Below are 21,580 nucleotides of genomic sequence, written 5' to 3'. Positions count from 1 at the left end.
TTAAGATCTCCATAAACAGAATTTTTGTTTGAAATAAGGGACTTTCTGCATAATGGATTTTACGGCTGACTGGCATGCTACAGTAACCACCTTTCCCAATTCTCTTAGAAGGTTACATTTTGGTGTACATGTACTTACATTGCCTATAGATGAAATCCTCCATGTTTTGTTTCTGTTGATTCGTTGCATGGAGTCTCTCCTCAGCACTGTGAACAAACTGAGTCAAAAATGAGTATTTGGACTTGATTGCTGTTATCTCATTTTTCAGAGATTCATTCTGAAAAAAAAGAGAGTCAATTTGAAGGTATAAATTTCTTGCAATTTAATGATTAGAAAAATAGATCTTTTTGATCTAGGTATCTAATCATGAAGGGAGATGAGCCTGCCACATCAAACTGATTCCAGTTTAGTCCAGATTTTTAAGGATTATGTACCCCACCAGCAATATCTCACCTCAAACAGAAGCTTTGACTCCACGCCTTCCTTGGGGAGGGAGCTGGTCCAGAAACAGCTGAGGAGGGACTTTTCCTCATTCAGACAGATGCGTAAATTCTCCACACTCAGAGAGAGTTCCTTCAGAGTACTGTACTCCATACTCTACAGAGGAACAGAATTTGTTGTATACATAGCTTTTGTACATTACCTCAAAGCACAGCAATAAATGATGCATTATAGCCACAATTCACTTATATATTTGAAGGAATATTCTTTTGTATTATCTTAGGTTGTGAGTTATAATTACTTATATATTCAGGGATTATATATATACATTTACAGGAATTTTGATTCACAAGGCCAAGCACTGTAATCGTACTTTTTTCTAAGGGGTCATAATTCTGCGGAATCACAATTTCTGCTCAGTCCATGGGTAGAAAATGACACAGATTTCTTGGATTGTCATTGTTATGTCTTAGAGGAATTTGGACAAATTTCCACAGAAAATCTGTGACCACGTACATAGCATAAATTAATCCCACGTGGAAAAAAGTACATCTACAGTATATCGAAAAGTTTAGGAATATAAGAATTCCCTCTTACTTACTTAAAAATGTCATGCATTGTCATTCCATGGACAAAATTTACCGATATCTTTTAAATGCATTACTGGTATGTATTACTATTATGCAAGAATGTTTGACTTTCAAAGACAACAGAAGTGAAATTTCATGAATGATTTACACATGAATAATTGTACAGGCAAGAAAACTGAAAATATTCTCAGGGGACACTACTCACTATACACATTTAGAGTCATCAAAATGATATATATCACAATGAAATAAAATATCTAGTACAAATGATGAAATAATAATGAAATTATAATGTCTTTTTTGTACAGGATACATACATGATAAACATGCAAAAACACATACATGTAAACAAGACCCATGACATCACCGGATAAATAAAATACCCTCACTAGTGCATACACATTGGTACCCATTTGCAACATGCTATATGAATTTTCTTAGCAGGCAAACTTGCATCTACTTTCTGTATTAGATAGATACACTTCATATACTTTTATATATGATAAATCCCAAAGGCATAATCTGAACCAAAATTCTGCATAATCCTAAACATGCATTAAAATTAAGGTCTAGTTTGATTAGATAGATTAGAGGCTGGGTAGGTACAATGTCTGAATACCAGTGAACATTTTTACCTTGATGAACTGAAAAAATTGAACAACATTTTAATTATTTGAGGGTTCGCACATAAAAATATAATTTCTTTACTTGGACACAGTGTACACTTATAGCTCCATTACCAACATAGATCATTTTAAAAATGCAAAACCTGCACCAACACAATGACAAAACTTGTTTTCCAATAGGCTTACCTCCCTTGGAGACATATTGCGGAAGATCTTCAACCTGTCATGAATCCGTGCTTCTATTCCTCTAAGCACAACTGCACATTCTCCGTTTTCTTTCTTCAACTTTTCAAAATCATCCAGTTTTCCAATGGCAAACAAAGTTCTCAGATCTGAGTCCACCTTTTGGGAGGTCATGTCTACATTTTAAATGAGTTCAAATTAATCAAATTACAGTTCATGAAAAAAAAAGGGGGGGGGGGGGGTTAATCATAAAAAAAAATCATGAGGTATCCAAAGGTCACCAAATAATAACGAATATATGATGTACACTCCTTGTGTATTTAAATTTCAGACAATCAGTTGTAATTTTCTTTAATTCATGGGTCAGAGAACAAATCACAATCTCTGAACTTAACAACTGAAAATATTCCACACAACATAAATACGACATACCAGCCAGTACACTTGGCGAGTCTTGTACATAGTATGACAGATTTCCATCAGACTGGTGAAGTCTGGATGATGCCATGCTGCAGTGTGTCCTATGGAAGGTCCCTCCAGGACTAGACAGGCTCTCTACAACCTTCAGTGGATTGTCAGCTGTAAGAGGCCAGGTTGCTATTCCAAATCCTGGTTTTCCGAGATCTGATGAAGTTCCTGCATTTTACAAATATATATATATATATATATATATATATATATATATATATATATATATATATGTAAATAACAATGCACAAGGATGCAAAACATCGTTTCCATTTAATTTCTTTTTGAATACTTAAGCAATCTGCATATTATGCTCATGTTTTCCATTAAGCATGCATATACCTACCAATTCCATCAAATATGATTTTTTTAAAACTAGCAATAGCTTCATCATAATCATATAATATATATTTTGAAAGAACATCTGAATAAAAATCAACAATGCACATATGGTATACTAAAAAAAAAAGAAATTATGACTATAAATAAATCATATCTTTCTTGCAAAAATATGTACTATCATTAGGGATGTCAATTTTGTCAATAATTCATATTCGAATATTCAATGAAAGTATTCGAATATATTCGAATATTCGATAAAATAAATAAAATCTGTTTTATTTTAAATATGCATCATCCTACTCTCGTAGGTATGCTTATATTGGAAGTAAAATTGTATGAAGACTTTTGTAGGTGTACAATAAGAAATTCCATTTGATATTTGTCAATGTTTGAAATAAATAATTGATTTAATTGTAGAAAAGTATAATTTTGACAAATGAAACGTGTATTTATAGTAGCCCCACCTGAGGAAACAGTCGTCTCACATAAGGCAAGATAGCCGTAACGGTATACTGTTCAGTACTGTTCAGTTTCAATATGTGTAATAAATTACAATTATCTGCCTGATAAGAGATATGATTATAATCTTTGATAAAAAGTAAACAAATATTTCCATAGACAATTTTCCTAGGTAATTAACTGTTTTCCCGATGATGAATATAAATTATGTACAACCCAAGATAATCAAGTAATTTACACATTTATTCTGAAATTAAGCCCTTTACAATATTAATTACAGATTAATTCTATCGGACATTCATTCAATGATCAATTAATTTTATTTTGATAAGTATACCCTTCACGCCTTTTAGATATTCTTAGATTTCATTTGTTGTCCTCGATTCTAGATCCGATCGTATCTATAACTAACAAGTGGCCCACGGGCCTTATAGGTCACCTGAGTATCATGCAACAACTTCGCCACAATGGATTCATGTTTTAAACCAGAGGCCCTGAAATTCACAATTTTGAAAGAGGCACACTTGCTCATCATAATTTTACATTTAGTAAGCTTACTTAATACCCAGAAAGAGAGCAGAGGATTATCAAAGAATTAATGCATTTTCACTATGTAATCATTAGAGCTCTGCCCTAACACCAGAACCATGATGCAGGGGCCATAAAATTCACAATTTTGGAAGAGGCATCCTTACATATCATAACTATACTCTTAGTTCATCAGCTTAATACCCAGGAGAAAAATAGAAGATTTTCAAAGAATTATTGCATTTTTACTATGTAATCATTAGAGCCCCACCCTAACACCAGAACCCCTGACCCAGGGGCCATGAAATTCATAATTTTGGAAGAGGCACCTTTACTCATCATAACTATGCATCAGGTTTCTTGTTAAATACCCAGGATCAAAGAAAAAGATTTTTAAAGAAATAATGCATTTTCACTATATATTCAACAGAGCCCCACCCTAACACCAGAACCCCTGACCTAGGGGCCATGAATTTCACAATTTTGGAACATGCACCCTTACATATCATAACTATACTCTTAGTTCATCGGCTTATTACCCAGGAGAAAAGGAGAAGATTGTCAAAGAATTAGTGCATTTTTACTATGTAATCATTAGAGCCCCGCCCTAAAACCAGAACTCCTGACCAGGGGGCCATGAAATTCACAACATAGGAATAGGCACCCTTATTCATCATAACTATGCCTTCAGTTTGTTTGCCCTGGATCAGAGAAGATTTTTAAAAGAAATAATGCATTTTCACTATACATGTATATTCAACAGAATGCTGCCCTAACACCAGAACCCCTGACCCTGGGGCCATGAAATTCACAATTTTGGAAGAGGCACCTTTCATCATCATAACTATGTATTTATTTTGTTTTCATAATATCCAAGAGCACAGATGAAGCTTTTTAAAGAAATAATGCATTATCACTATATTCAACAGAGCCCCACCCTAACACCAGAACCCCTGGGCCATGAAATTCACAATTTTGGAAGAGGCACTCTTTCTCATCATAACTATGTACTTAGTTCATCGGCTTAATACCCAGGAGCAGAGAAGATTTTTGAATAATTAATGCATTTTCACTATATAATCATTATATACCTGCCCTAACACCATAACCCCTGACTCAGGGGCCATGAAATTCACAATTTTAGAAGAGACACCTTTCCTCATCATAACTATGCATATTGTTTGTTTTCTAAATACCCAAGAGCAGAGGAGAAGATTTTTTAAGAATAATGCCTTTCACTACATATTCAACAGAGCCCCACCCTAGCACCAGAACCCCTGACCCTGGGGCCATAAATTTCACAATTTAGGTAGAGGGCTCAATGCTTATTACATTCATGCCAACAGTTTGCCTGCTTGATGCCCAGGAGTAAAGAAGAAGATTTTTAAAGATTGCATTAATTCTGATGGTTTTAGCCCCACCTCTCAGGCCCCAGGGGGGTAGGGGTCATGAATTTCACAATTTTTACTCCCCTTCACATATAGATGCTATGTGCCAAATTTGGTTGAAATTGGTTCAGTGGTTCCAGAGAAGAAGCTGAAAATGTTCAAATGTTAACGCACGATGGACAACGCACGCCGACGGACGAAAACAGATAGCAATAGGTCACCTGAGTAAACTCAGGTGACCTAATAAAAGCTATGAAAGTACACGTTTTGTATTATACATAAAGCACTATTGTACAATTTTTTACAACACCTTACTCAAAACAAAATACATGTAATTTAGAAGATTTATAAGATAAGAAAGTAGTGAAAGAAATCAGTTGATCGAAATTGATCGCTAGTAAATTAAACAGGGATAATTCCATCACTGTTCTAATCAAAATTTATTAATCACAGTACTTCTTTTTATGAAATCTGAAAAACACTGAATATTCAAATCTTAAATTCATATTCGAATATCAACTCATCGAATGAATATTCGAATGTTCGAATATTCGTTGCCATCCCTAACTATCATTAAAAGCACTTTCCATACCTGAGGCACAATCACTGATACATGAATCCTGAGACAGACTTTTCATGGAATCTTGATCAGCAGTGCCTCTAAAAATTTCTACAGACTCATGGTTACTTCTGAACCCACCCGACTTCTGCTCCACACTCGGCAGTCCATCAGGTGCATCAGTACCTAAAAAATTTAAGCAACAAACTTGATAGACAAGCTTCTTTCCATTTTTTATCAATCAACTCTTTACAGCACATACGAGAAGAGCTTACTGCACATATAAGAAATTCAAACTATTTTCAAAAACTGTTCAATGAAAAGCAAACTATTAATACTATCATTTTAAGGATGAGTTGTCCATTATTTACCCTGAGATGTAACAGGACTGGGGTCTTTGACATGGTAAATGTTTGTCTTTGATATTCTCTGTCGCTGACTCTTGGCATACAGATGTTCTTCCAGTTTCTTCCTCAGTTCGTTGTTGGTTTCTATACACCTCTCCAGTTGTGTTCTAAGATGGCGGAGTTCAGTGAGGAACTCCCTCATGTCAAAGCTGTCCTGTTTGCCATTGCCATTGCTCCAGCCTACATTTGATCAAAAGATGTAAAACAAATGTCCAAGAAATCACAACCCATCTTAAATATTATCTAGAATTTATTAATTTACCAGACTTCCTTCAATGAAATTTTTTTTGATATTGAACTAAGTAGCACAGCCACACAGTGGAAATCATAATCAGCAATTTACTTTTAAAAGCAGATGTTTACTTTCCCCACCTTGATTCTCTGTGTTCTCCAATTTTTCATAGACACTTAATTCTAGCTTCAGAGTTTTATTCAGATCTTTGTTTTCCTGGACTTGATCCCTCAAAGTCCTCATCTCTTCTTTTAATCTGCAATAAATTCATATTAGATTATTCTACAAGTATTAGAATTGAGGTTTTCTAATCTTAGTGCAGCAGTCATATAATATGGCAGTTGGTAAACATTTTGAACAGAATGCCATGGACAGAAATACTAGCACAAAATGAAGGGGCAGGGGTGTAGCTACATTAGAAGCTCCAAGTTTTACATGGAAAAGATAAGAAAAATCTTTAAATTTCAAGAGCAGCAGCAATAAAAAGAAAAGCTTCCCCAAGCTATTAAAAAAAACTTGACATTTTTTTTTTCAATTGGTAAAAGAGAGGTACCATTAATATTTCACCTTCAAGCAGTTAGTTGATGACATTGTACCTTTTGATCTCTTTAGATGACTTTTTAAGGTTCTCGTCCAGCCTGTCCCTGATCTGCTGTAGTTTGTAGTTGGTCTTATCTTTCTCGGTCAGCCATTGTTCCTGCTGTTTCATCTTCTTGTTCTGAGAGCTGACCGTCTTTTCCAGCTTCTCCACTTTGTCCTTCAGGGTCTGTGTCCCCGACTCCTCCTGGTCCACTGACCCCTCAGCAGTCCTCTGTAAGTGTCGGATTTGGCTGGTCACAGTCTCCAGCTCCTCCTCCAGTGATCGGTAACTCTTGTCCTTCTGGTCTATCAATTCCTTCTGTTTATCTATCTGCAGGTCCTGCTGTTGGAGAAGCTCATACTGCTTTTCTAATGTTGACTCTTTGCAGGCTAAATTACCTCTAACCTGTGTAGGTCATAAAATGCAAAAATTCAATGTTTGGTATCCAACACTCATAAATAAACTGTTGAGCAAACAAACTTTCACAAGAATTTCTAGATAAAATCTGCACAAAACTTATTAAATAACTGAGTTTCTTAATATAGATTCTTATTTATTTCTTATTTCAAAAGAGAAAAGTCAACCTGACACAATGACTAACCTCTGCCAACAGAAGCTCCTGTTTTTGAATGACCTCATACTGTTCCTTCAGTTTGGACTCCTGCTGATGAAGACTTTCCACCTGAAGATCCAGCTTCTCCCTCAGCTGCTGAATGGTCTCGTCCTGTTTCTCTATCCGCCTCTGCTGTACCACTAACGTCTGCTGACTGGATCGCGTCTGCTCTTCCTTCTCCTGTAAGACTTCGCCGATCCTCTTTTCTTTCTCGGTGATGATGGTTTTGGTTTCGTGGATGATCCTCTCTTTTTCTCTGATGATGGTGATTTTCTCTGTGATGCTGTTTTCCTTCTCTCTTAACTGTGTCTTCAGCTTGTCGATGGCCCTTTGTAACTCATTGATATGGGCCTGATGTTGGCTGTACATATACACATTGGTAGTATTACCTGTATTACAAAAATTTCAAACTTAATGGAGTGGTCTGGGAAAAACATGTTGCCTTCAGTTGGAATTATTTGTAAAGTGTGACTCTTCCCAGACAGATGGATTGACTCACAATGGACAGTGATCTCTACAAGTCTGTCACAGTTACATGCAATACAATAAACATTCAAGACAACAAATACAAAGCTTATTCTGTAATGATATTTTTTTTTTCTTGTACAGCAACATGTTAACATTTAAGAGCCATTCTCTGTAACGACTTGAACTTTTATATAGAAGCTGTGGCACACATAGTCTCAGAATTTCTCCAAACTCTCTATGATAAAAGTCTTTGATACTGTAAACTCAAATCAGGCAGAAATTGGTTGCAACGTGACATGGTTACCATGGCAACATGTCCTAAAGTTTGAAAAATGGCATTTTTTAACATGTTCAGAGTCCCACAGTTAACGTTTGCGGCAAAGCAAACAAGTGGTAATGATTGTTTCTGAAAGTTGAAGGCCTGATGTCTTAAATGCATGATAAACATGTTTGGTAAATCAACTATTACATACATTACTATGGAAACAAAGTATTCAAAAGTAATAATTTTGCTCATTTAATTTTATAACATCATACACTTAAGAATAAAAAAAAATATAGGTTGAAATATAAGCAAATAATAGACAAAAGATCATTATAACATATACCATGGAAGAAATATGATATTTCTTATAGGTTGGCAATGGTTGCCATGGTTTTAATACCAAGGAGGGATTTTAGATTTACTCTCTTAGTGATTAAATCTAATCCTATCTTTTTAAAAAGCATATTTCTATATAACTAATGATCAATTTTTAAAGATGTTCATGTGACCCTAATTCTCACATTTCAAAAAATGCAAATTCAATTCTTTAAATAGAGCGTTGCTATGGAAATAAGCCGAAAAAATATGCATAAAAATCTGAAAAATATTCTAGTTCCTTGGATACGTATCCTTGTATGTAGATTCCCAAAACTTTTATGATTGGTAATTATGAACAACTAACCTGACTTTCAATTTTGACTGCCACCCAATCTCTAACTGGATGCAAAAAGCTGGCACATAGGGTTTAATACTGATATAAAATTAACAAAATCGAACATTTTCCCTTTTTGGTTACCATAGCAACAGTGTAGTATTTTTCAACAAACGTTATCAATATATGATATTCAACTTTAGTTTTACCAGATAAGTACTATTCAAGGTGATTCAAACAATGTGTTTCTTGAATAAAAGGTAAGTAAATTCCTAGGGCAGCAAAAAATATCACTTAAAACAACTGGTACATTGTTTCCATGGTTACACTGCAAAATAACAATTAATCCCAATTTTTCTTATGTTGTCAGTGTTGCAAGGTCCTAAGGATATATATGTGCCAGTCATGAAATTTATTGTTTTTCCTGAAGATAGTAGCATTAAACCGATCTTAGCAACACATTTTGGATGGTAACACTGTGTTACCATGGCAACCATGAAAGTCATTTTTAGAATAATATTGCCAACACCTAATTACTTAAGGTCAAATATTTTTATTGTTTTTTCTTAGGTTGTTGATTGAGTTTGATCATTTAACACCTATCATTAGTGAATATTGAGCGTTTTTCAGCATTTTTCAGCATCTAAAATGTATTCCAAATGTACCCATGGTTACCACTTACTTAGAGATAAATTCTAAATAGTTTCTTTATAGCATAAGTGGCAACAAGGTGTCAGGTTTTGGGGAGAATGGTTTGTTTGTTATTCTTATTCTTTATTAAGGCTTAATAAAGATTCAAAGTAGCTGAAAATCTCAATTTATTCAACTTTTCTGGCTGTTACCATGGCAACCAAGACACATAGCAACGGAATTTTATTTGATATATGTTTCTGGTGTCAAGTTGTAATAATGGGCAAAGTTTCATCAAAATCGGTGACCATGCGTGGCAAAGAAGTTTAAGTGGTTACAGAGAATCGCTATTAAATTTTTTTTTAAAAATATCAACTTGTTAATGATGTCTTTTCAGATCAAAGCAGTATTATATTTGAAGTCTCTTACTTGAGGCATGGGACTCATCCATATCCTGCTGTAGCTTCTGGCTCAGTTTCTCACTGTCTTTCAGGGATTTCTCCAGCTTGATTCGCAGAGCTCGAATTTCCAACAGATGCTCCCTCAACAGATCCCCGTCCTCTGATGACTTCCGTGGAGACTTCCTTGGTGAGCTCTGAATACCAATAGATGAACACAAGTTTTCATATGCCTGAAGTTCATCCTTCAGGGTCTTGTTCAAGTCCTCCATAACATTTAACCGTGATTTCAACTGCTGGTTCTCACTCTGAACAGTCACACTCCTGTTCATGAAACTTGATCGCTGAGTCACACGAGTGTCATCTAACTCACTGTACTTACTCACATTTTCAAAGAAATCCCTATTTTCCATGAAAGACATTTCACTATGTCCATTCACAGGCAGAGTCTGATCAAACATGTCTCTATCAGCAAATCTGGCATTACCATACAAACGCTCATCAGAGTTAAACGTATACAGGCCTAAGGGAGTGGTAACGTTTGGTCCAAAGTCCATCCGATCAGCCTTACCACTGATAGGTTCTTTGTGAGAATGCACAGAACCCTGTGTATGAGTAGAAGTCACTGTGGTGTCCTGCACCTCTATATCATCAGAGGACCTCCTAGAACTCTGAGTCCTCTCACTACTATGCCTCACTTTCTCTATCGAATTCTCATGATCTCCAGGCAGTCTGTTTGATGTCTGTGAAGCAGGGGACAGACTATCTCTAAGGAAGATGTCCCTTGGTCTCTGGCGATTGCTTTCGAAGACATTTCCATCAGCAGCACTTGTACCAGAAGTGGATGATCCCTTTCCACAGTCTTGCCAGTTCAATAACTGCCTCTGGGCTATTAATAGATTGGTGTTCAATCGACCAATGAAAGCTTTCTTTTCTTCCAATTCCTCCTTCAATGATTTTATTTCTGTTTCCTTGACCTCCAACTCCTCAGCATGTCTGAAAAAACGTGAAGGTCAGATTAAAAATATAAGGTTCTCTATAACAGTTTCAAGCAAATTCTTTTTACGAATTCGTTCTTTTACCTTTTTGCTTCTCTCTTTGGAGATTTTACTGGTGAATAGTTTCCTCTCAAAAGTTTACTTCCTTCATTCCCAGAGTCATCACTATCTGAATCTAAAATAATTATGTGTAATTATTTCATTGCTGATTTATCAAAAAGAAACTCTGCATAATACATATAAGGAGTCCATATTTTGTTAACTTGGAATTTTTTAATTAGTACAAATTTCAGTCTACTCTTGTTTAATATGTACCAGTACTTGTTTCCCTGAACATTTCCAAAAAAGGCTAATCCAAGTCTAAAATGCAATTTTTCCTTACCTAGAAGATGTGTGAGTGACTTAGCCACCTTTTGGGTCTGTTGGACTTTCTGTTTGATACTTCCATACTCGTCTTCCGTCAGCCCATCCAAATACACATTCAAGTCACCCAACCATCGATTTAACTGAACACAAGAATTTTGGGAATCACACAACCTTTTTCTTAAAACAGCTATCTCATCTCTCTGCAATTCCAGCACTTCTTGCATAGAAGACCCTTGATAAGACTTCAGCTGCTTTTCCAGGGCCACAATTGTTTCCCTGCTCTGTCCAAGCTGGAATTTTAATTCTGCAATAGTTTGATCAGAGTGTTGCTTGGCCTGGAGTTTTTGTTGCAGTTCAGAGTTGTTGTTCTTGGTCTCCTGCAGGCTCTGTTGTAAGAAGGCCATTCTCTCCTGGAGGTCTAATAATGTCTGGGAGGGAAGCAGTGTGCTCTCCTGGGATCCCTCACTACTGTCGCTGACCTGCTGGGAGAAAAGTCCAATTATAAAAGAATTTGAACATTGCAATATAGTCATTCTACACTACACTCCAAAAAATATCTGATGAGCTTTAACAAACTTTTGCAATAATGAATATTAAAATGGGTAAAAATCACTTACATGTCTTGTCTGTCCCTCTAAATCAGATTTTCCCACAGCATTCAGATGCTCAATTGACATGGCTCTTTTTCTGACAGGTATCTTGGAGGTAGTTGCTGTGGCAGCAGCCAGATTAGTCTCACTATGAGAGCGGCTGATGCATGGGCTTTTGGCCATCAGGCCATGCTCTTCCAGAATGGACTTGTAATGCTTCATTTTTTGTGTCTGAATTCTTACTGTCCCCTCAGTAGCCTCTAACTTGGCCTCCAGGTCACTGATTCTATTTTTAGACTCAGACAACATTTCTCTCAAGATTTCTGGTTTCTGAAGATGAGAGTGATCCCCATTGACAGGGTGTCCAGGTTTATGGAGCCTGGGTATCTGACTGGGAACCTTTTTGCTTTGACACTTCAGATCTGTTGATTTGGGCCCAAGGGGTGGAATCATACCACTCCAAGCCACTGTTTGACTGAATTTATCCAACTGTTCTTTGTGCAATTTTAATGAACTGTCAATGTGTTCTTGCAAAGAAGAGACTTTATCCAAAGCATTCCTGTAATCATTTCTCAGTTTGACATTTTCTCTCTGTAGATCAGGTACATTTGGGAGTTCAGAATATTTGCATGGCATGTCCTTGTCTAATCCAAACTTTTGCCGTAATACTTTCAGATCACTTTCTACCGCTGCCAATTTGCCTTTCAAACTCTGAACTTCCATTCTAAGATGAGGAACGCTATTGAAATCATCCTCATTTTTCCCAGGAATTTCCCGAGCGTTCACTCTCTGTGAGAGGTTCAATCTTTCTTGCAGTTCATCTTTCTCATGGGCAGAAATATCCAGCTGTTTCTGGATCTGCCTGATGTACCTCCTCAACATGGGGGCGCTCATGTCTGACAATGTCTGCCGATTCAGAGGAACATCAAACTCCGGTGAAGAAGAGGAACTTGAGCTGGATGTCATGCTCCATCGAGTCTCACTCCTAGGTGACGTCTGCCCTGATTCATGCATAGCATCATGGTCCTTATGGCTATACTTGATGTCATAGAGCTGGGCCAACAGAGTGTTATTTTCCACCTTTTTCTGTTCCAGCTCCCTCTTTAGTGAATCTAGATCTGAGTTCAGCTCACTCATAATTCCTGTGGTATAATCTATTCAAAAAAAAAAAAAATAAAGAATCCACAATATTAGCAAATCCAGGATCTCTGGACAAAACCTGAATATTGGTGCACATGTATTTGATGATTAGTTTCTAGAATTGATGAATGAAAATCCTTAATTCCTTGATTTCAAATTTATCCATACTTAACTAGATAATTCCTCTTTTTAAAAACCAGATCTCCATATTAAAATGTCCAGTTAGATCTGATTAAAGGGTCAAAAATGTTTAAAAACCTCTTCTATCTCTATTGGCAAACTAATTATTATCATGTACATATATCTACAAAGCAGGATTGATGGAATAAATCCCCTCAATTTATCATTAATCTGTAATACTTCAAACAATCTGTTTTCTTACCACTAAATCCTCTCTCATGAATTTGAGTGATAAAACTTTAAAACTATCATTATACAAACAGAGTCCATGTTAACTCTGTTTCAATTTTATAAAAAATGGTGAAATTTTTTTTTCTCTTCCATCCTTTAAAAATGCCCAACTCACAAAAAATGGAAATTCTACATAAAAGTGTTGATTTAAAAAAAAAAAAAGAAAAAAAGAAAGAAGGAAAAATCTATGGATTAAAATTTAAATGTATCATGTTTTAAGAAAGTAAAAAAATTTTTTCTCTCAAAAAAGTAATGAACACATCTTCTGAATTTAAACATCCTTTAGACAAATTCTCTAGATTTTATTTAATACTCTTTTTTCATTTGACAAAGAAAGGTAATTTCATTATGGGTTAAGCAGTAAAAACAAAAATTTATCTTCTGCTAAAAGATCAAAAAGTTAATAATGAGGCTGTAAAAAAAAAAAAAATATAGCAAATCAAACAAGTACAAATTTCCTACCGTCAGTAAACCTTCTATTGTACAGTATGTACTGCTGCTCCAAATTTAGAGTCATTTTGTTATTTTTGTCCAAAATCTCCTCCAAGTCCTTCCGCAAATCTCGCACAGTCTTCAGTTCCTTGGCCAAATCCTCACTGATTGCACTGCAAGATTACAGCATCATGACTATAATTTTTGCACCATTTATTTCAACCTCTTTCAAAAAAAAATAATATCTTCTTAAATGAAAGTCCACTGTTTTGTAATGAGAAAAGCTTAAAGGGAGGAGTTTTAATAAATGCACAATGCATTTTTTGTTAATTTTAAGTCCCTGCGCTGTGAGCTGATTGGATGTTCTAAGCAGACCAAAGAATTACTCTGCCCACGTTTGTCTTAGATATTATTTTAAAGCTTGATCACCTAAAATAAGATAATCTTGTTAACTGCCATAATATTAGTCCAACACTATGATGAACTATTTTTCTTGAGATTACACACACAATTTCATCTTTCAGAAAAAAATCAACACATTAAAACTGACCAGGCACATTACCTACTTAAAAATTGTAAGTATACATTGTTAATGTCCGATCTTTTGGAAAAAAATCTCTTCGGTTACTTTAACTATCATAATACAAATGATAGGATTAAAACTAAACATAAAACATCTGGAACCAAATTTATATAGCACACCATTAATCCTCGGTCACACTGATCTGATCTCATATGCACAAGTAATTATTTTTGCAACATTTATTTAAGAAAGGTAATGTCAGTGTGAGGGAATACTGAAGCCCATAATAATGAAGTGAAGTAATGTAAAATAAGCCTGTTGGTTAAGTCTGAACATGATTTTCTTTTTGATCAAATAAAAGAACTGAAGGGGGGGGGGGGGGGCAAAGGATCATATTCAAGCGCTTGTTCTACTAAACTGAACAAGTTTTAGAACTAAATTCTTTTTTTTTTGGGGGGGGGGGGGGGGGAGGGGGGGGGAATCAGTTTCAAAACTGAATAATATTATGTCTGTAAGTCTGCACTTTCACCTTTGCTATTCCCTCCAACTTTCTCCAAGGCCAAAAGAGATATCTTGAAATTTTAAGAAACATTTTGATTTTAAATTTACGTGACATACCCGTTTTAAAATTGATCACGTGAGGAAGCATATTTCCAGTTTTTTTTTTTTTTGCAGACAGAGGGTCAAACTGCTAAGGAGATTAATGGGATTTTCTTTAATTAGATTTAACAAAAGCCATTGTAGAACTGACTGGGCCAAATTGAGGCCAATCAGGATTTATCGATAACGTGTTTGTTACAATTATTTTTTTTTTTTAATACAAGTTCAGCTTTACAATGAGTAACCAAGGCTTTGGTCTTAAACAAAATGATTTTTTCAAGTTCTCTTTTTGGTAGACAACACAAATATTATGAAATATATCTCTCATTTACAAAATTAGAATTCAAGACAGCATTTTTTTCTCCCCTTTCTAAATACATTGAAAATTAAGATAACGGACCACTGATCAATTAGAATTGTTACTAAAAATCCAAACCTTTATATATCAAACATGATGAGATTGCAACCCCATGTAACAGACACAATTTTTCCTCAATGTTGCACAAAAATCATATACGCACAAGTGATTAACAAATTTTTTTGTTACAGTCCCTGAAACGTTCTACTTTCCCACTTGAACGGTGAGCGAACGGTGAACGAACGCAGAGCGAACGGTGAGCGAACGGTGAGTGAACGATGTGTGAACGCTGAACGCAACTTGGTGAACAGTAGGTGAACGCTGAACGGTGAGCGAACGCAGAACGCGAACGGAGCGTGAACGCGAGCGCAAAGTAAACGGTGAACCAACGGTGAACGCAAGATGAACGATTTATTCGGAATGCCTCTGATCTTTTCCATGCATTTTATCTATTCTATTGTATTCTAATGTCAGGCGGAAAATAAATAAATAAATAAACATTCAAAAATTGTCCTAAGAAAGATGAAACATGCGCCTTTAGTAAAACTATTAATTAAGTTTCTTACAATATTTTCTGCACATATGTATGATGTTTAAATTCAGCTGTTTAATCACACGATTTTTATTGCTGTAAAACATTGTCGTTGTTACCGAACGCTGTAAGATAAAATTATTCTAGTTGTAAAATAAATATGTTTATTCTTTTTTTTTTTTTATGATGATTTATTCAGCAGACTTCTACATGTATCTGTAGACAATTCCCCGTGATTATACTCGGACAAGGTGATACAAAGAAGCATTCATATTATTTGTTATAGATTAAAATTTCAGAACTTGGTATTTAAGTAATACGTGTCATAGTTTTGATTAAACGGACAAATGAGAGAGAGAGAGAGATAGAGAGAGAGAGAGAGATTCCGTTTTAGCCCCCCTTTCCACAAATGCATGTACATGTACATATGTACCTGTATAAACAAAAAATCTTAATTTTTATCTAAATATATCAGGCAGTGAAAGTAACCTTTTTTATTTATCAACAAATTCACTTTGTTTGACAGTCATAATCGGTTTTTATTTTCCTGCTTCAAGTTCACACGAAGTCCACGTGCTTGTCCTGTCAATCAAAATCATTCGACACTGTGCAGGTGTGAAAGTCTCGTCACACCAAAGGCGAAGTGCTACACTGTAGTATTTCCAAGAAGTTTTAACATGTTTTATCATTTCTAGATCTGATTCCAATTTTTCCAATAAATAAATAAATAAAATAAATTGGGCATAAACACTTCGAATGAATTTGAAACATACTCCCTGGCCAATTTAAAATACCACCGTCGGCGCTTGTATATTTTGAACTACTATTGTTTAATGACATTTTTAGATGCATGTTTGTTTTGAGACTGAAATTTTTGTGCTACAAAACGTGTTAACTCCTTTGTAAATATTAATTTAAAATATTCTGGAAATACTGACTAAGTAACCGATCTACGTGGAAAAAAAGGGGGGGGGGGTGTCTTAATCATATTGAATGGCAAACACATAAAGTTATTGTGAAGAAAGGAATTTTTTCTCTCTAACAATAGAATTTATATATGAATTGTATCATATTACATTTAAATATTTTTTAACCATACTATCAATTTAATTCGTTCCAAAGATATTTAATTAACTGGATATCCGCAGTACTATTTATAATTCTCAGAACTAGTTCTAATAATGTATTTCTATAATAATTGAAAAAAAAATGTGTTAGTAATAAATACTTTCGTAATTTTGATGCAGTTAGTAAATTAATTGACATGGATTATTATCTCTCCATTAACGACTTGTCGTCTTTAACATAACAACAAAATGTTGCAGTGCTTGAAGTACTTGTATATTGCCCGTATTTAAATTTAATTTTTCAGCATCGTTCTACATAGGTACATACTTATAACAACATTTATTTTCCAAAGTAATTCAATTAATAACCTAACAGCTAAGTTAGAATAATAATAAAACATGTTGTAGATAATTTATTCCCATAAAATAATGATCCTTTAAACACGATATGTTAATTATTAAATTTCAAGTCCCGTAAATCCTTACTTACAAAAAGATAAGTCCTTTCACTTCGGAGTTCCGAATGACAGTGAAGACTGAACGATAAGTGAACACTGAACACAAGGTGAACGCAAAGTGAATGAACGGAGAGCGAATGGTGAACGCTTTGTGAACGGTGAACACGAACGCACGGTGAACGCAGAACGCAAAACTGTGAACGGAGAGCGAACGGTGAACGCACAGTGAACGAACGGTGAACGCACGCTGAACAAACGGTGAACGAACGGAAAAATGGGAAAGTAGAACGTTTCAGGGACTGTACATGTCAATTAGTCATATTCTACTGAACATAGAAATTGCTGGGGGCAAGTCTGAATTTTACTTGTAAAGTAAATATTTCATGAGAACTTCAACTTATCCACACACGAGGGCATTTTCCACTCTTCATTGCTATGTATACAAAATAGGCTATATTACATGCAATGAAGTCCCTATTTTTTTTAAAAAAAATATTTGAAAAATGATGGAAATTTATTAAAATGGTCTATAAACATAGGCATCTTAAACATACAGTGAATCTAGCTTATTCATTTTACCAATATCTTTGGAATTTAGGTATGTTAAATAGCCTTAAGGTCTAATTCAACACATTCTAAAAGAGAGATGGATCTTAGTTGCTTGGGGGAAAATTAAGAAGATATTAACGTGGCAGTAAAAGTTTATTCCTAATAAGATTATAAGTACTTTTAAAACTTTGTTTGTTTAAAAAGATTAATTCTGTGCTATAAAACTTTATGCACTTGTAGTTGTATAACCCCATTCACTTTTATAAAGGACACTTAGTTTGAATAACTACTGAAATAGGCGACTTTATTTATTATTGTAAAAAGTAATTTACTGAAAAATCACTTAATTATGTGGGGTCAAATTTTTGTGGTTTGAGGAAAAAATATTGATTCACATAGATTTGATTTTCTGGTTGAAGAAGCGATGGTAGACAAAAAGGACACAGTAAAATTTTCACATTTTCATGGAGGACATGAATTCGTGGGTCTCTTCATAACACTGAAAAACAACGAATATTAAACCCCCTATAAAAATTTTGTGATTTTTTACAGGAATAAATTTTCTAATTAAAAAAATAATAATACTGACATGTGTACTATCTCTCCATGGTTCTAATTTAATTGCAGTTTTGTCCCTCCTAGCAGTTTTGTTTACAACTTTACAGTTTTGCAAAGTTTATGCTTCTTGTAAAAAGAACATGAATATCTTGAGACTAGAATAACAGATTAAAGGGGTACCTAGACGTCTTCCTGCTATACAATGCACATCTGTTCTAGAAAGATGCCAATGCCCTGTCGTGGAAAGAAACTCTTGTAATGGATTTTAAAATATTGTTATTTTGGCAGCTGAGCAATTTTACAAAGTCACAATATTTCTTGCACGTGATACAAGTAAATGCATACAGATTAAGGCAATTTTTTGTACTTGTGTAATCATCATTCAAACAAAGAAATGGGGGATTATCCAAGCCAAATGCCCATGCCTGTTTTTTAAAGGCTATATTGGAAATATTTCAGTTGTATAAATTTACCTAGGCATTTAAATGTAAGTACTTGTCAAAAAAGATGATATCTAGATTCTAAACAAGCTAAACAATTAAAACCTTGCATTTTCTACCACAGAATGTCTAACACATGGACGGTGACTTCTATTTTGTAATCTGTATATTGTCAATATATATTACATTATTAATGTACATTGTGTATATATAATGATAGTGGTGATATGAAATTTGCTGGGTTGGATACATTTGGGAAAGGAGTTCAGGTTTTAATTTTTATTTCTTTTATAATTATTATTATTATAATTATTATTAATATATATTTTTTTTGCTTGTCAAGAAATTTCTGGGTTGGAATTTTTGACTGGGGTGGAACCATCCATGAAAGTATTACAAACAGACAGAATGTATGAATTTATGACCTTGACCTTTGGACCTCAAAATCAGTAAGGGTCTTCTTTAGATGATAGGGAGTTGTGATGTTAAATTTCATTGCAAAACCTTTAAGGGTTCTCGAAATATCACCCGCAAATGTGTTACAGACAGACAGAAATACAGATGGACATGGTGATTCCAATATACCCCCCCCAAACTTCGTTTGCTGGGGGTCTAATAAACTTCATTTGTAATGGGGTATAATAAAAACAATGTTTTTTTTGTTATCTATTAAGTAATATTTACATTTTCAAATGTTTTCTTTTATATAACACTATTAAAAACAACGCGTATCTATATCCGTATAAACACGGGTTCCTCGCGTCATAAACGTTCGACGTAATTTCTCAATGACATCATAAAGGGTCGACGCGTAATCAGTGGATAAAACACGTGCCGTTGGGTTTGGAAAAATGAAACGTTTCACGCGTTAAAAGATTATAATCAGGCAAATATAAAATATGAATAAGTCACAAATGTAAATATAAGTAATAAGGTATCATTTTAAAACATCTACCGGGCTATAAATACGGGTTGGTACGAGATCAAATTTACCATAAAGCCCAAAGGGCTTTATGGTAAATTTGATCTCGTACCCAAAGGGCTTTATGGTAAATTTGATCTCGTACCAACCCGTATTTATAGCCCGATAGATGTTTAAAAATTTCTTAAATAAACAAAGCTGTTTTTCAAGTTAAATTTTTTATGAACGCATTATCTTATTCCACATTGAAGTGAAAGTAAAGGAAAATGGCGTGAATAAATGCACAAATCCAAAGTTTACTACAAAATATGAAAAGTGCATTAGAAATAAACCAGAAAAAGTTAAACAGCATGAAGAAATAGAAAGAAATGGTGAAATATTCTATTAGGGTTTAACAATACCATATTTACAATCAGCACTATTCAAATAATAATGGCCATATCAATAGTCTTGACCTTATATTCCACAGATGTCTTAGTGAAACTTACTCAAAAAGTTCAATATTTTGCAATGGAGATGTACATGTTTTGCTATTAATTTCTTATTTACATTAAAAATTCTTTATATAATAAAACCTATAAATGAAATGAAAACTTTGCATTGGTAGAGTAATAGCCATCTGAATATCAGTCAGTATTGTTATATTGTATTAATATACAGCTAAATCACATCATTTTTAATAAGAAAATGGCTATAAATGAATTGTACATGTAGGATTTAAGAGCTACAGTTTTCATGGGTCAACACATGTTGTCGACACATGTATTTGAATAAGTTCGTGTTGAACTATCAATTATTCCCTAGTTTTGATCGAAAGTATTTTGTTATGTCGTCTTTGTACCATAAATGGTATTAAGTAGACAATGAAAATTTACTCAATGTTAAAACATACTTTTATCTGGCTTATTGGTTTTTAAATATTACAGTAGCAAATTATGAAAGTTGTACCATGCACTGTGGCTTCACAAGTACAAAACAAACAGAAAAATGCCCCCTTTCTCGTTCAAAACAAAAAAAAAAAGACTTACTTGTATGCACTGCCAAAATAAGTTACATCTGAAACTTGCTACATCAAATTGTGGTTTGGATATTGTAGTGGTAAAAGCCCTCCAGGGAATATGCAGAAATCTGTTATTAACAGATTTGCTAAATTGTTAGATAGGTTTTACTGTATATAGAGGTGTGCACGTGCTGTTTTCTGGTAAGGGGGTAACAGGAACTGGTTTACTCTTCAGATTAATATAGTGAATGCATGACTTAGACTGTAATAAGATTTAATTGCAATTAAACAATAAAAAGGTGATAGTTGTTTTAGCCCTGTGAAGATTAAGATTTCTGTAAAACCATGTGTGTGTTAAAACTGCACATTTTCAATGTCAGCGTAGAAAAATCAAAACCCTCTGCCAAAAAATTTAGGTCAAATTAATTTGAACAATAGTATTTAACAAAACGTGATGAATATGGCAATACATTATATGACCTCAAGATTATCCTACTTCAGTAAAAGAACCCACTCATTGTTGTCTTAGTCTTGCCCACTATTTATTAATTCAAACCCTGATGTGTTGCATAAGATTTTAAAACTTTTACATGTACCTGGAATCATAAGAGACATATAGGTTCACAGAACATGAGTCTCTAAAACCAGAAAAAAAATCCTTACCCACTGAGCTTTGGTTCATTTTCATTCAAGTTTAGGATAATCTGCCTTTCTCTCTTTATTGTATCACCAAGTTTTTCTAGCTCTGACAGCTGTTTTTCCAGAGTTTCTTTCAACTGCAATGATTCAAGGCAACTGCATTATTAT

The 21,580-nt window shown here is 34.4% G+C and overlaps 1 protein-coding gene across 2 annotated transcripts in view; it reads right to left on the bottom strand.

Moving 5' to 3' along the window:
* LOC133192004 (trichohyalin-like) overlaps positions 1-21,580 on the bottom strand; it is a 52,285-nt gene that overhangs the window by 2,209 nt on the left and 28,496 nt on the right. Inside the window, exons 28-42 of one of the 2 annotated variants that reach the window (XM_061327823.1) lie at positions 21,437-21,549; positions 13,797-13,939; positions 11,811-12,937; positions 11,210-11,672; positions 10,912-11,002; positions 9,861-10,825; positions 7,405-7,805; positions 6,820-7,208; positions 6,364-6,479; positions 5,956-6,171; positions 5,618-5,770; positions 2,273-2,476; positions 1,844-2,016; positions 454-597; positions 139-277 (exon numbers count right to left, since the gene is read on the bottom strand). In XM_061327823.1, the coding sequence (XP_061183807.1) occupies positions 139-277; positions 454-597; positions 1,844-2,016; positions 2,273-2,476; positions 5,618-5,770; positions 5,956-6,171; positions 6,364-6,479; positions 6,820-7,208; positions 7,405-7,805; positions 9,861-10,825; positions 10,912-11,002; positions 11,210-11,672; positions 11,811-12,937; positions 13,797-13,939; positions 21,437-21,549 (4,837 nt within the window). Of the gene's footprint in view, positions 1-138; positions 278-453; positions 598-1,603; positions 1,676-1,843; positions 2,017-2,272; positions 2,477-5,617; positions 5,771-5,955; positions 6,172-6,363; positions 6,480-6,819; positions 7,209-7,404; positions 7,806-9,860; positions 10,826-10,911; positions 11,003-11,209; positions 11,673-11,810; positions 12,938-13,796; positions 13,940-21,436; positions 21,550-21,580 lie in introns of those variants that run through there. The other variant, XM_061327824.1, reaches the window with a different exon arrangement.

This window comes from Saccostrea echinata, unplaced genomic scaffold, assembly GCF_033153115.1.
Source record: "Saccostrea echinata isolate AGI-Se365-2 ecotype Australia unplaced genomic scaffold, CSIRO_AGI_Sech_v1 ptg000025l, whole genome shotgun sequence".
Lineage (NCBI taxonomy): Eukaryota > Metazoa > Mollusca > Bivalvia > Ostreida > Ostreidae > Saccostrea > Saccostrea echinata.
Note: the sequence above shows the minus strand (reverse complement) of the source record. Positions and strands in the feature narration are given on the sequence as shown.